Raw genomic sequence first — 13,378 nt, 5'->3', positions numbered from 1 at the left:
GTTTCTGCTCTGCAGACCATCGCTATTCATGAGCAATTCCAATTCTCATTTCCTAAAAAGACATAGGCTTGCGGCTCATATGAGGAAACACCACCAAGGAAAGGAAATAAAAACAGAGCCATCAGATCAAATGAGCCCTTCATCACCACAAAATATCCAAGGTCCAAGTTCAACCTCACCGGACACACGTACATCACCTTTCTTATTGGATCGAAATGAGACAAGCCACACTACTGAAAGCGCGGGACTGCCTACCGCAGATCACACCGCACAAGATCAGACTAATGCCTCGCCTGATATTATGGTAATATCAGACGACTCTGAAAACGATGAGAACCGCCCGCCATCGCAAATAAGATCACCTGCAGCTGATCGTGCTACAAATTCGCGTGCGCGAGTTTCAACTTCCGGAGCTCGTTCTCGTGCCCTTGCCCCCACTGCCCTTGCTGTGCCTGCGGGGGCCACCCCTTCCAAGCCAGCCCGCCAGGCGAAGTCTGCGCTACCGAAATTCCGGCGCGTAGACGAGCGATTCTTGCTTCCTACGCACTGTTACAATATTATGATCAATGCCTCGATATATGAGTCATTGAAATCATATCTTGTGGCCTTGGGACATACAGAAGATGCAACTTTTCCATGGCTGAGAGTCATCAACGACTTCGTCCACTTATACTTTGAACACTTTGATCATGACTATCCTGTGATCCATCCTTATGCTCTAGAATTCGGACACGACAAAGCCTCGTGGATGGTGCTACTGGCAGTGATCACTGTTGGAAGTCAATATAGCGCTTTCAGCAATGCGAGTCAATTTTCAACACACTTTGGGGAGATATTGTCTCAAGCAATAGCACAAAACGTAAGTTTCTCTCCTGGTGAGGATCCGTACCGCGATTAATTAAATTAGCAACCCCAATCGCCCGAATCAACAACATTGTCCTATGTGCAAAGCGTATTTCTCAATGATGTGTTCTTGATGTTTGGCGGGTCTCAAAAAGCGCAGTTGAAGCTGCAGTATGAGCGAAATGTACTGGTCACATTGGCTCGTGTTTTGAAGGCCGACCCATGCATTAGAACCAGGACGTCGCAAGTTCCAAGACAGTGGAAATCCTGGCTTGCCAGGGAATCGCGCATTCGTCTAATTCATTGCATATTTCGTGCGTGACCCCTCGAGACTAGTTATGAAAGCCCCACTAATATGGACAAGAACTTGAGTGTTTCCAGCTCATTCTATTCGATCGTCAGCCAATATTTGCGCAGCATGAACTTCCCGAGGAGCTCCCCTGTCGGCAATCGCTATGGTGCCGCAGGAATGCCGACAATTTTGTCCACATGCACCAGAATAGCCAAAGTAAGTTGACATTATTTGTTATCTACATCCTTTTACTCCGATTGACTAAATCTGATAGATACTCCAAACTCTCCATCCACCCAAATCGATGTAAGGAAAGCCAATGAAACCATGGCAGCGTTGGATGCTTTTCGTCGAAATCTCTTCATGTTGTCGCTTTACAGCGAGGAGAGATTGTTTCTTGACAATATGTCATATTCTTCAATTTGGAAATCAAGTCTAGGCTATCCAGCCACTGGTGCACCAGCTCAGGAGCAATGGGCGCATCCATCGTTGACTCCCTCGGGTCTGCGTGCAACGATGTTTCGTTCGATGGATGAGATATTTGCGATCATCCCCACATCAGCTAAACCAGACTACATTGCCGCTAGAGATGTCATCCACCACGTGTTATGCCTGCTACGGCAAGTGTCGCTTCAGACACTGGAGTCATTCTCAGGGTGGCAAGGCAATGATGCCCAAGACGACGCGTCAATACGCAGCCTGAAACATTGGATGGAAAACAATGCATCCAATGCCAGAAAATGTTTGTGGCATGCTATATGTGTTTTCAGCACATTGAAATCTAAGCAGAAGTTTGCTTGTCACGATCCGCTATGTTTCTTGATGGCTTTCTTCTATATATGGGCGTTCGATACATTTGTGGTCGCTCCTGAAATCGAAAAGCCGGATGCTTCGACTAAGGAGATTCGGTTGTTGGACACCCGAGAGATTTCAATTTGGATCGCCGAAGGCCCTAACACCCAACTTAATCTAGTTGGGGTCGGTATTCTGAACGGCAAAGCAAGCTCGTTCCGTCTGCTAACGGAGGTTTGCTTGATCTTCTCAAAAAAGAAGTCTTGGCCGGTTCTTTGTCGAGGCCTGGCGTCTGCAGTTGATCAGCTTCTACAGAAACAGAAGTTCCCTAATGAAGCTGCCCCAGAAGACAACAACAATCCACAGTCTTGAACGTTTTGTCATCCACTGAACAGTCACATTATTCATTCATATCTACTTTAACGGTACCATCGGCTATATATACCACTGAAGTCTTTCGCTTGTGCTATATGGACCCAACTTCACTAGTGATTCTTCCCACCATAAGGCTCTCGAGATCTTTAAATCCAAGCGCCTCGCGCTGGCGAGCTAATGAAAATTCCCACTATCGATGATATCAACCGTATCTGTTCTTCATATGCTACCCAGATCTTGATATATGAAACAAAGTGGCCTTGATTAACCGCTATGACACATGATATATCTGCAAATTGGGCTGTCTATGTAAACATGGATTTGTGTTCATGGCATTTTCCCTTCATACATGTCGCAGAGCCCCGGTGGGTACCCTGGATGCCTTGTTTGTTAGGCGCCGACTTCCGGCTCCTTCCAATATTGCTTCGCACTCGAACTCCCTAAATCTTGCTGCCTGCCTTTCTCCGTGCCTCCTTCTCCTGGTCACGGATCAAGCGACGAAGAATCTTACCGCTTGGGCTCTTGGGGATTGCATCCACAAATCTGATGCCCCCCTTCAACCATTTATGACGAGCCTTGTGCTCTTCTACATACTTCACAAGAGCCTGTGAAACTGATTCATCCGATCCTGCCGTGGGTGACTTGACGACAATAGCCTTGGGCACTTCTCCTGCTCGATCATCCGGGATGGCAACCACAGCACAGTCCGCGACATCGGGATGGGCAAGGAGATGGGCTTCAAGCTCAGCAGGTGCTACTTGGTGACCCTAGAAATGACATGTCAGATTTTCATTTGTTTTTAAATCAATTGATGGGGTCACAAACCTTGACCTTGATCAACTCCTTGATCCGGTCGACGATGAACACATGCTCTATGCCCTTCGGGCTGACGCGAATAACCGCCTCGTCTCCGGTACGCATCCATCCGTCCACGAATGTTTCTTTGGTGGCCTTTTCGTTGTTCAAATAGCCCAGGACGACGCTGGGACCTCTGACAACCAATTCCCCGGGTGTGTCATACGTTGTGATCTCTTCATTCTCTGGTGTTACAATGCGTGCCTCGAATCCAGGCACCAAGGCGCCAGAGGAGCCTAGGAAGACATCGTGAGGATGGGTCGAGCTTACGACCGTGCTTGTCTCTGTCAGACCTGTGCACCGAAATGTCAGTTCGTGCTCCATATTTTCAAATCTAATAACGACATACCGTATCCTTGGCGAATCACAACATTCGGGTACAGTTTGAGGAAATCCGCTGCTGTTTCCACGCCCAGAGGTGCAGCTCCTGTGAACAAAGTTTTCACGGAGCCCAGATCATACTTGGAGCACACATCTTGAGTGCTCAGCATGTGGATGATGATCGGAGGTACCTAATCGGTTGTTAGCTACCAACCGCAGTTTTTTTGATCAATGACAAAGCGCTTACCAAAAAGAGCCCAGTGATCTTGAAGCTTTGGATGGCGTTCAAGTAAGATTTCAATTCGAACTTGGGCAGAACGATAGTTTGGTCGCCACGGTATGCACCAGCATGGGCAATGACCACAAGAGCATAGATATGGCTCTGCGGAAGGAGCCCGAGAGCGACCTCTGTACTCGGGGGCTTTGTTCCCCCGGCAGTTCGGTAGCTTTCCTCATGTGCCTTGATCTGGAGGACATTGGCAATCACGTTGCGGTGTGAAATCATCACTCCTTTCTATATTGCAGCACGTCATCAGCAAAATCCTTAAAATAGGTGGGATATTGCTTACCGGTAAGCCAGATGTTCCACTGGAATAGCACAAAAATGCTGTTCGTCGAGTTCCCTCGCCTGCGCTCCACTTAAGTTCCTCTACTGGCGGCAAAGACTTACCAGCCTCGAGAAGTTCAGAAACGGACTTGTGACCTGTTGGAGGCTTCGCGCCGCCAAGAATTACCTTGGGCACATCGATCAGGTAAATCTTGCTTTTGGGGAGGCCGGCCTTGGCCGCAGCTTCCAGTGAGATTGAAAGGAGAGGAGCACATGTGACCAGAGCCTTAGCTTTGGAATCAAGCAACTGGTGCGTCAACTCGGCGGCGGAATAAGATGCATTGGCGGGTGAGAGAACACCACCGAGTCTGTGGACGGCCCAGAATAGGGGCAGAGAATCGATCTAATGTAGAGACGGGATCATAAGTCTCTTTTGCTTTCCTTCTTGATCCAGGAATTGACTCACAGTGTTGACTGTGAACACAGCTAGCGTCTTATCCCATTCAGATCCTTCGTTCGGCGCCCAACCGAACTCTTTCGAAAGACTACGGGCCAAGAAGTCAACGCGAGTGGCTACTTCTTGCGACGAGTATGATTTCCCAGTGAAGCCACATGTGTATGGATCCTGGGAGTTCGCGTGGGGCCGTCGTCCGTGTTTCTCATTGAGCATAAACTCGCTGATCGAGATATTGTCGGGGATCGGGGCCAACTGGCCGGCGTCTTTCGCGGGTAAAAACACCATCTTTCAGAATTCCCAGAGTCGCAAGAATCCAAGTGTCGGTATAATTCTAGGGGCCCAAATCTCCAAGGTATGAGTATTTAAGGGATTTCGGCGATTTCTAGTATGCGGTTAGCTACAGGTAAACCAGGATCATGGAGTCAACCCACGTATTGACAGGTCTCACGACACACACCCAAAGAACAAGGGGACAATGTCTGTTCGCAAGAAAAAAAGAAGACCGAGGGGAGCTGGAACGTTAATAAGGTGGGTGCGGGGAACTCGGCAAACCGCGCGAGACTCTCCCTAGTTTAGTCTGTTATTCTGAGCGAGAATCATACCGCTGACTATTTGGCTATACCCGAAACTAGGTAGCCAATAACCTTGGGTCTTACATCTTCGTTTGGCCGGGGCTCGGTGGGTATGTGCTCAGCTGGCGGAGCTTATGCCAAGACTAGAAATGCCTCGGTCTCTGGATATCCGAGGGTACTTCCGACATGATTATAGTTGAAGCCTAGGTAATAGGCTCACTTCAGCTGGATATTGCAAGACCCAGTTAATTGGTGCTCTAGTGTATCCGAGTTTTATTGCAATGTTACGTACGGAGTCCACGGAGTATGACACCCGTATGTACTAAATAGATTGCCATGGCGATTCTTCGCACTTGGATGTATGCTCCTTCCCAGCTTATGCACACGACTATTGATTCCAAATCCGGATCTGGGCTTTGCGGAAATTCGCAATGCAACAGAAAAGGACCGGAGGAACTCCCCTTGGAGCTGAGTTGTGCCCCGGGCCGGATTTAAAGTGGGCTTGGCGTGCAGATCGCTGGCTTCCCCATTTGCCCGGATTACCCCGGATTACCTCCGACTACATCTCTGGAGAAGAGAAAATCATTGCAACACAGGGCTCAAACAGTGGGTGATGTGATACCAGGTCCCAACATTTCGTACATTTCGATCAAATGGGCCCAGATCACGTTTGCCCAAGTCATGAAACCTCAGCCATGCCCTGGACTGAAAAGCGGAACGAAGTAATGGCATATTATTTTCGAAGACAACCAATAACCTGCTTACACAGGGCCGCTCATCGGGCTCCTGTTCTTATGCGATTTATGTCTGCTCGTATAAAAGCCAAGGATAATTAAGCAGCTATCGTCTTCTAGATTTTGGCCTGGCTGAACTCAATTGGGTAGTCGGGACATGCCCGAGACTCGTGCATGGAGGGCTTTAATACTTCCTCCTCGAACCATCCCATGCCAACCCAATATAATGCCATTATCTTTGTAATTTGAAATCCAGTATCATTTCTTAAATACTGGCATGTAGTCAATGGGCTATCTAGATTAGCACATCTTGTAACGTGATCACTCGCTGCCGCCCTGACCTTGATGCCGCCTTGGCAATATATATCGGCTACCCTCCCATCATATTGATCCACCTACCCTCTCTGCCTCGTGTCATCACCCTTCGACACAACTTATCTTGTTTTATCATTGTTCCGTTCTTAAAGGTCAAGTGCTGTCCTAAAAGTTATATTGAGCACAATTGAAATCCCAATCTCCGTTTCGTGGTAGCATTGAGTGCTCTATAGTGTGAGTTTGGCCATCAACTTGCCCTATCGAACAAGAGCTGTTTTTGGATTAGGGCTCCTCGAGAGTATATCTGAACATGCTTCTCACTCTTCAATGACAATTTAGCTTAGTCTTTGAACGGACTGTTCAAAATGGCACCCCGCCCTGCTGTTAATCGGCGCCTGGCGGCTGGAAGGCCAGTACAAACAGGCCGCATCGCCAAAACAAAGAGAGAGACACCCATCAAAAGTAAGCACCTTTTGTATTATCTTATTTTCCTTGTTTACATCCTGCATGTTAACGCAAGATAGTTCTACCGGACCAGGTTGAAGCTGTTGTCAGTGAGCAAGAGCTTGAGCCAGTTTATGGAAAACCCCCAGCCTGGGCAGAGGTATGCAGCTACTATATTGACCAAATAAATTGAATGCTAAATTCTGTCTTAGGGCCGTCAGCAACTATGTGATGCAATTCCCTGGTTTCGCTGCACCCAGGGTGCAATGTATCACAATGAGGGCTTTTGCTATGGCTTCCTCGTCGATGCTGACGGTGGTACTCGCACTCACATCGACGAAGAGGTCATTATTACGCGAATGTAAGTATTTTATTTTTCAGATAACTTACTGCATTGATTAATTCCCCTTAGTGGTGGATGTTGCAGTAAAGACTCGGCGGGAAACTTGACCCTCGAAAAAAACCAAGACCCCGACAATGCATTGGTCCAAAGTATTATCAATACCAAGGAGTCGAAGCTCGCTGTTGGTTTGGTTATCGGTTAGTTGTTGAAGGGATCATAATCTATTTCCGCGCTGACTTTATCCCAGGAAACAAGAACAAGATTCTTAACCGCGATCTTCCGCATCGGTACAACATCATGGACTGGTTTCGGGTTACCAATGTCTGGTTTGAGAAGATTGGCCAGAAACATGGTGTCAAAGTTCGCTTCGAGAAATTGAACCTCGCAGAAAAGAGCTGGTGGGCGGCCAAAGGCTCCCCTCCTCCAATGCCCCTCGAGCAACGAGATTTTGAAACGAAGCCTCAAATACTCAAATGTGAGGCTTGCTATACAGAGAGTATTCGCGTGTACGAGGATGGCTGGATGTGTCTCAACCCTGATTGCATGGATTTCTGGATGATCGATGACAATTTTCCTCCTGCTGAGCTCACTTTTAATCCTGATTTCCTGAGCTTTCGCAATCGTCCGGACCCAGAGATTCAGCCTCATTACAGTCTTGTTCCTGATCTCTTGGCAACTCTGGATGAGAACGCGGCAGATGTTACCACATCTCGTATCGCATGGAAGGGAATTGTGTGCCCCAAGTGCCTCAAATGTATCAGACGCACTTTCTGGCGAGGCTGGAAATGCGATGATGACTCAACTGATGGCAAAGGGCGTGGCAATAGCTGCACGTTTCAGAAGTTTATGGATATGCGCCCTGTCTCCCTCCGGGTGGCCGTCGATCATTTCGAGCTGGCTCCGATCAAGCGAGCAATTCTCTTTGATAAGAAGTTCAGAACTCCGGATATTGATAACACTACCGGTTCTTCCTATCGGCAGTTGACTTACAACCTTGATGGGGTCGGTTGCATCACTCACTTTGTGTCCAACAGAGCAATCAACGGCCGCCCGAATGGACCCGATGACCTTTTCATCAATCTTCAACGTATCGATCATGGTCTCAAACGATTCCAACTCCAGGCCAGTCTTGGTAAGTGGGTTTTGATACAAAGTTTTGGTTATGTACTTTCTCACCTTGGAATAGTTGCGGGCACACTGACTTCTCATTTCGCCGTCAACTACGTAAGTTGAAAAAATGCCACTTCCAGTTCTCATCTACCCCCCAGCTAACAAGGTAAAAATAGGGTATGCCCTACAAGTATGTAGTGTCTGTCGATTCCAAGGGCTTTGACGAAGCTCCCAATGACATGCTCCGAGCTCTGGGTCGTTTGTCCTGGGCAACTGAACAAGCTGTCCGCTCTACTGGAGATACGTATCTGCCTCCGAATGAGCTATTAACACTGGGATACTTCGAGAATATGAAGATTGGGGTAAGCTAGATATGTGATGTTTACCCTTGTCTCAGCTAACAGATTATTTCTCAGTACCACGATGACGGCGAATCTTCACTGGGTCCTACCATCGCCACTCTTTCGCTCGGTGGGAAAGCCACCATGTATGTCCGCATGAAGTATAAATATTTTAACGGCTCTACCAGACGAGCCGAGCCCAAGCAACTCGGAAATCTTCTGCAAGATGATCCTGTCCTGAAGGGTTGTATGTTTGAGGATGAGCGTCGAGTACTCAAGATGCAATTCGATGCTGGTGAGATCTCGCAACATCAATATGATCAGTCTCGTCGGGATCTCTCGAAGGGTCACAAGGGGAAAGAAGCTCCTCCTATAATCAAAATGGATCTTCATCATGGCGACCTGGTTGTCATGCATGGCGAAAATCTCCAAAAGTATTATGAGGTTTGTGGTCGTCTTCAATTTCATCACAACTGAACATCAGACCTAACTGATATAGCATTCTGTAATCCCCGAGAACAAGCTGCGCTTTGCTTTGACTGCGCGTTACGTCAAGCCTGATGACCTGAATGCTAAGGAGATCCAGAAAGGTCAGTTCACGCTTACACCTGACCAAATCTACGATGGACAATGATGTTACGTTTCACGATTGACGGGATTTCCGATGTTCTTTTCGTACTCTGTTTTGTTTATCTTTCTATGTCTGTTTTGTTGCAATTTGAGCAATTTTGTTAGCTGATTTCGAAGATTTGAGGACCGCGGTCATACTTTACCTCATGGCACTGATTTACTGGACTGCTTTTGTGAGTTGTTTATCATGTTATCTCGGTGAGGTGCCTGGGATTGACTTTGCTTTTTTTTTCGCTATATACCCTACTGCTATATTCTTATTGTGTCGGTGTCCAAGGTTTGCTATTCATGTTAGGCAGCGAGATGATCTCACGCACTACTGTGCCAGCGAATGCCATATTCTATTCTTAAGATATACTATGGAATTAATGCCTAATTATCTATCTTATCAGTATTTTCGCCAACATAGACCAAGTCAGACACCCATAAAGCAAATGGACAACGGGAAGTAGTTCGATTTATGCAGGGGGGTCTAGAAATGAGGCTATTCGTCTTCGTATTCAATCAACTCTGATCCATTTCTGTGAAAGCCCCTTTATTTTCACTTTGAATGACATGACGCACACCCGACTCCAACAGTGCCTTTGCATACTGCTCATGAAGCCATATCACAGGAGCCGGCATAGGCATCTTGTCAGTTCTTACGTCTCCTTGAAAAAAGAGGGACTTGAACCTAAATTGGACGCAATCGTCTTCGGGCTTGAGCTGGACGGACAATTCGATCAACCCATCCAATGGACGCGGACCAGTCTTCGACACTTTGTCCCCACCACGGATCAGAATAGAGTGCTTTGCCTTGTCCAGGACAATAAACTCGTCGGTTATCACAGTTCCTGGATTGTATTTTGATTCAAGCAGTTCGGAACGAGTCCAGAGTTGGTGCGATGCGGATTCTTGCTTGCCGAGGTGGGCGAGCATACGCTGGATTGCAAATCCTATCCAAAGGGACCACGAGCATCAGTTTCCCCATCATTATCTTCGCTTGATAGACTGCACTGTGTTGATAGTGTAACGTACCTGCACCTGCCCACACTCCGGCGCTGTATCTTTCAATAAGGGCATCTTGCCGCTCTAGTAGGGCAGGGTCAATCTGCGAGATTGGGACCACTCGGACGTGCAAGTCGTGAACCGTGGGGTTATTGTTTGGATTGAATCTTTGGTGGTACTTGGATTGAAAGATCGAGTCGGATGGAGAGAGATGAACAGCTTCGACGTGACGGGTGTAATAGAAAAATGATCCGGTTGCAAGCAGCCCGCTCGCGGGAATTGCGAGAAGACGCATCTTGATTGTCAGCATAGTGAGTTCAATAGGAAAGAGATAAAAACTCGAGATGACATTTGAACTGAAGTGAAATGCTATGAAATGGACTAAAAGTATACTTTCCCGATTCGGTCGGCACTCCGACCGAAAAGGGAAAAAATCGGTTCGGGTCTGCAGACTCGGCTCAGCGTTGCTCGGCGCAGAATCCGCAAGCCCTGATCTACCTACGGAGGCTTTTTTTTCTTGTCTCAAGAACCTACTTATGCAGTTGAATTCCTATAGGTTCATTGTGGCTTTCCCTAATAAATTTGGACGAGACGCGATTGTGACTTGATCTACCAAATGAGTGATGACGCACTGCGTGCGGTAAGTGTCACCAAGCAATCTCGGCATTGATGTACTAATTATTTGAAGTGTGATGTTTGCCACTCGAGAAAGGTTCGAGGTGTTGATTGAGTCTCTTTTTTATGCATAGAGGCTGATGTGCTAGAATAGGTACGCTGCGATAGACAGCTGCAATGTGCGAACTGTACCGATACAGGTGTTGAGTGTAAACGCACAAGAGCACGACGATCTCGCCCAAAATCATCATCGGTGTATGTCTTCACCTGACTGGAGTCCTCTCTTGACAGATGCTTATCAAACTTACTAGGATATCTGCTCTCGGGGAGAGGGTGTTGACCTTGGAAAGAGCTCTTTCAGAGTATGTTCGCCACCTTTCGTGTCATTCCCATCGTTCCATTAATTGACCTTTTATTTAGAAGCATTGAAAACACTAGTCCGTCGAATGTGTCAAGTCATCTTGACGCTGAACCTACGTCAAAGAAGAGAAAGCTAGATCAGGTTTCTCGTGGAGAGCACACTTCACCATCTGCCCGCGACGAGTGTGCCATCGGCTCAACTACACACCATGCTGAACAGGCGAGAGTGGTCATTCAAGGAGAGCTCGATGGAAACGAGCACATGGATCGTGAAAGAAAATCAATTCTCAGGTCTGCCTTGCAATTTGTGGATGTGATGGCGCAAGGCAAAGCCACCAATACCGACAAATTTTCACCGTTCGAAATGCCCTGTGAATATGCCCAAGATATTCATTCTTCCATTACTCCCTCTCCAGAGTTGTTTTACATGCTTCTTCCAGGTATTACAAGTCAGGCTGTTCTCTAAGGGGGTGCACTAATAGCAATATAGAACCAACGGCCGCCGTCGGGCGTTCTAGCTGTATAGAATGGCCGGATCACATCTCGGACAAAACGCTTGAGAAGATGGCTTCAACCGTTCTCGGTGATGATGACAATGACCATGAACACGGGCAAATATTCTATCAGTATTGTATATGCATTTATGTCAAGGCCATCTTTCATTTGTTCCAAAAACCGAGAGCTTATAAAGATCCCCGTATCAACGCACAGTTTTTGAAGTCGAAGAAATTGTATGAAAGACGTACATTTCGCGCACTCGAAAGTCTCAATTTTCTCAATCCTCCCAATCTTCCTTTTATCCAGTCCTTGATATCCGCGGTATGTCGACATGCTTTCTCCCAGCGTACAACTTTGTTGACACATACCAAACAGGCATTGTTCATGCAGCATCGTGGCAACATGAGTCAAGCCTGGATCTTGAACTCATATGCTGCTCGTCTGATTACCGCTCTTGATTACCATGAAGTTTGCAATCCACTTGGCAATTCAGACCTCGATGAAGAGATTCATAGCGCTGTATACTGGTGCTTTTACCTTGACCGAACTCTGAGCACACTTCTTTACCGACCGTTGTCGCTACCAGAGCCTCGCATCTCCCCTACGAACCTAATTAGTGCAGATCAGTCTCTGGCATATATTCCGTTAATACGCATCCTATTGGACTTGGCCCAAATCCAAGGGGAACTTCTGAATTGCGGAAAGGAAGATACGACTCTCCAAACACTTGCCAATCATTCAAAACTCCAGGACAGAATGGGAGTCATATATTCGAGATTGCAATCTGTGAGTAGGGTCTATTACTTTGCTTGATATTGTTTCCGAGCTGACTTCATCTCCTAGAGTCGAGCCTCGGCGCCCGAGTTCATCTCCTCGGATTGGATTGCAGGAGATTTCTGTTACTATGCCATCCTGGTCGATATTCTTCGCTCACGGCTGAAATACTCTTTCTCCCCTTTGACACACAAGGAATGCTTGTCATATTCTCGCAAGTCTCTTAAAGCATTGAATCACCTTCAAAGGAATCTTACGGATAGTCCCGGCTTTGTGGATCCATATCCCTCATTTCTTACATGGTTGGTTGGCTTCTTTCGAAAATGGGCTATTCTGACACTAATATCTCTGGTTGCAATTTCTTAGGACTGTTCTCCTATATCCCTTGAGTCCCTTCTTTGTCCTGTTTTGCAACATCATTGGAGAATTGGACATGGACGATTACAGTTTGATCCAGGACATCACCCAAAATCTGTCCCAATTTGCAGCAAGCCCATACATTTCCAAGCTGCACAAGCTTCTGGACACCCTGCAGAATTTCTGCGTACCCTTGATTCAAGCTAAGCAGCGCATTGGTCCGCAGGTCAAAGTTGCCAATTTGTACCCTTCAATGACTAGCACACAGCAAGGCTGCCCGGCTCATGCCAATGAGCCTGGGCATCCCTTGGCAAATGCTTCTTATTATATGGATCCATGCATGGAATCTAATCCACAGCAATTGCTAACTCCCAGTGATGGCAGCTATCCTCCAGATGATCAGCTGATGTGGCAACTCTTCAACAGCCAGCTTTCGCTCGAGTGGTTTGAGTCTAACCTGTATTCCTACTAGGGATGCATATCAGAGACATTGCCTGGTTGTTCTGAGCGCTTTTCTGGGCATCTTCCTTCTTTGTTGAATGGGTGCTTCTTTTTGTTCTGCTACATGCGTTCCCTATGTTAGGCGTGGGGTGCATTTGATGTAGAAACCCCAACTATTGCTTCTAGATCTCTATTTGTTTCAGATGCCCATCGGCCCCACAATATTAAAAGTTATTTTAAGCAAAAATAACATTGTTTCTCCGTCCACTGCATATGTTGTGGTTGTGCATGCAACGATCATGTTGTGGGGGCCAAACCACTCAGCCCCAGCCTTGCCCACATCAGACTTGGAACGGGGGGCCAGAAGTCTCTCGT

General features: G+C 47.1%; 5 protein-coding genes across 5 annotated transcripts; 3 read left to right on the top strand and 2 right to left on the bottom strand.

Annotated features, from left to right (window-relative positions):
* Positions 1–130: 130 nt before the first annotated feature.
* Positions 131–2,299, top strand: N7457_001232 (transcriptional regulator family: C2H2 zinc finger and Fungal Specific TF; the record flags this gene model as incomplete). The annotated part of the gene is made up of 4 exons (XM_057172278.1): positions 131–859; positions 908–1,157; positions 1,208–1,351; positions 1,410–2,299. 4 exons carry the CDS (start codon positions 131–133, stop codon positions 2,297–2,299), a joined length of 2,013 nt encoding a protein of 670 aa, XP_057036181.1.
* A 443-nt stretch (positions 2,300–2,742) lies between these two features.
* N7457_001231 (acyl--CoA ligase) lies at positions 2,743–4,767 on the bottom strand (the record flags this gene model as incomplete). Its single annotated transcript, XM_057172277.1, has 6 exons — positions 2,743–3,069; positions 3,128–3,450; positions 3,507–3,669; positions 3,726–3,992; positions 4,048–4,428; positions 4,492–4,767. The coding sequence occupies 6 exons, from the start codon at positions 4,765–4,767 to the stop codon at positions 2,743–2,745; spliced, it is 1,737 nt and encodes a 578-aa protein (XP_057036180.1).
* A 1,701-nt stretch (positions 4,768–6,468) lies between these two features.
* Positions 6,469–8,975, top strand: N7457_001230 (uncharacterized protein; the record flags this gene model as incomplete). Its single annotated transcript, XM_057172276.1, has 9 exons — positions 6,469–6,565; positions 6,628–6,707; positions 6,760–6,908; positions 6,960–7,087; positions 7,138–8,022; positions 8,077–8,114; positions 8,177–8,362; positions 8,417–8,785; positions 8,841–8,975. 9 exons carry the CDS (start codon positions 6,469–6,471, stop codon positions 8,973–8,975), a joined length of 2,067 nt encoding a protein of 688 aa, XP_057036179.1.
* A 500-nt stretch (positions 8,976–9,475) lies between these two features.
* Positions 9,476–10,253, bottom strand: N7457_001229 (uncharacterized protein; the record flags this gene model as incomplete). The annotated part of the gene is made up of 2 exons (XM_057172275.1): positions 9,476–9,906; positions 9,989–10,253. 2 exons carry the CDS (start codon positions 10,251–10,253, stop codon positions 9,476–9,478), a joined length of 696 nt encoding a protein of 231 aa, XP_057036178.1.
* A 321-nt stretch (positions 10,254–10,574) lies between these two features.
* N7457_001228 (Zn(II)2Cys6 transcription factor) lies at positions 10,575–13,034 on the top strand (the record flags this gene model as incomplete). Its single annotated transcript, XM_057172274.1, has 9 exons — positions 10,575–10,598; positions 10,647–10,670; positions 10,728–10,828; positions 10,885–10,935; positions 10,994–11,373; positions 11,424–11,752; positions 11,807–12,217; positions 12,275–12,507; positions 12,572–13,034. 9 exons carry the CDS (start codon positions 10,575–10,577, stop codon positions 13,032–13,034), a joined length of 2,016 nt encoding a protein of 671 aa, XP_057036177.1.
* Between the last annotated feature and the right edge of the window lie 344 nt (positions 13,035–13,378).

This window comes from Penicillium paradoxum, assembly GCF_028828445.1.
Source record: "Penicillium paradoxum strain IBT 22861 chromosome Unknown utg000002l_segment0_segment0, whole genome shotgun sequence".
NCBI lineage: Eukaryota > Fungi > Ascomycota > Eurotiomycetes > Eurotiales > Aspergillaceae > Penicillium > Penicillium paradoxum.
This window is presented reverse-complemented; position numbering and strand designations above follow the sequence as displayed.